At 41.1% G+C, this 1,203-nt stretch overlaps 1 protein-coding gene across 1 annotated transcript; it reads left to right on the forward strand.

Moving 5' to 3' along the window:
• Window positions 1-252: 252 nt before the first annotated feature.
• On the forward strand, window positions 253-1,203 carry LOC104408589 (claudin-10-like; the record flags this gene model as incomplete). The annotated part of the gene is made up of 2 exons (XM_010018239.1): window positions 253-360; window positions 1,089-1,203. Coding segments are annotated over 2 exons (223 nt in total), but the record flags the coding sequence as incomplete, so codon positions are not given.

Consider the following 1,203-nt stretch of genomic DNA (forward strand, 5'->3'; position numbering starts at 1 on the left):
AAAGCCAGGCACCCCAGAGATAAGCATCACCCGAATGTACCACATGGACAGAGTTTGCTACCCAAGTAAGAGGGGAATAATGAAAAGAATGTGGGTGAGTGGCAGAGCTGCTGATTTTGCAATGAATAATGTGTGCGTCAATGGAAAATTATTCAGGAACAAATAAAATTTAGTTCTTTTATTCTGGAAAAAACCCTAACCCTGGTAAATCCATGCTCTCTGTTGTTAAACCCGCTTACTAACTTCCTGCAGGTATGAATTAGGAGCAGCTTTGTTCATTGGATGGGCTGGAGCTTCACTCTGCATCATTGGTGGCAGTATATTCTGCTTCTCAATAGCTGAAAACAGCAATTCTCCAAGGTAAAACACAAGTTGTCCTTATCCAAAGAAATCAATACTAGCACATTTGTACCCACTATTTGTATATGGTTTGATTACTTTTCCAAAACACTTTGTAGTGAGTGTCAGAAAAAGATTGCGTGGATGTAAGAAACTAATGGGATTTAAGGATAGCACACTGTCCATCATTAATGTAAATAAGGAAACCCATTGAAACAAGAACTTGTGTTACATATACTTAATAAATTTACTGCAGCTGGGAAAAAATGCATTCAGTGAAGTAGGAAAAGTGGTCAGGTCACTTCACAGGTGTGAATAGAAAAGTTTCTTTAATCCCACATCATCAGATCAAAAAAGAGAGATGTGAAGGACAGCAGAGGTGGCGGCAGGACCTCCAGCAGCAAAGGAGGGTGATAATGAAGAGCCACAGCTGCAGGGAGTAACTACTTAGTAGGATCGGCCACAGCCCAAATATTTCATGATTGGGCTCTAATTTACTTAGCTGTTAACAAGGGATATGCATTTATAGAAAAGTGAGTTGAAAAGAGATGCTGGAGTGGGAATGTCAAACCAGGATGAGACTACACGGGGAAAGAAGGTGTCCCCCTTCCCCTTCCTCTGAGATTTATCATTGTTGAAGTACATTCCTCTTCCTTTCTTCGAGTCTTATGTTACTGTAACACTTGGATGCAGAGATGTTCCCTGTCTGTGGGATGAGCTGCAAATGGCTGATTCTCTTTTCTTTTCAGGAGGGGGTATGCATATAATGGAGCCACATCTGTGATGTCTGCTCGTACAAAGGTCCAGAACAGCATCCCAGACAAAACCACACCAAAGCACTTTGACAAGAACGCTTATGTTTAA

The sequence above is a fragment of the Nestor notabilis genome, unplaced genomic scaffold (assembly GCF_000696875.1).
Source record: "Nestor notabilis isolate BGI_N333 unplaced genomic scaffold, ASM69687v1 scaffold17277, whole genome shotgun sequence".
Classification (NCBI taxonomy): Eukaryota; Metazoa; Chordata; class Aves; order Psittaciformes; family Psittacidae; genus Nestor; species Nestor notabilis.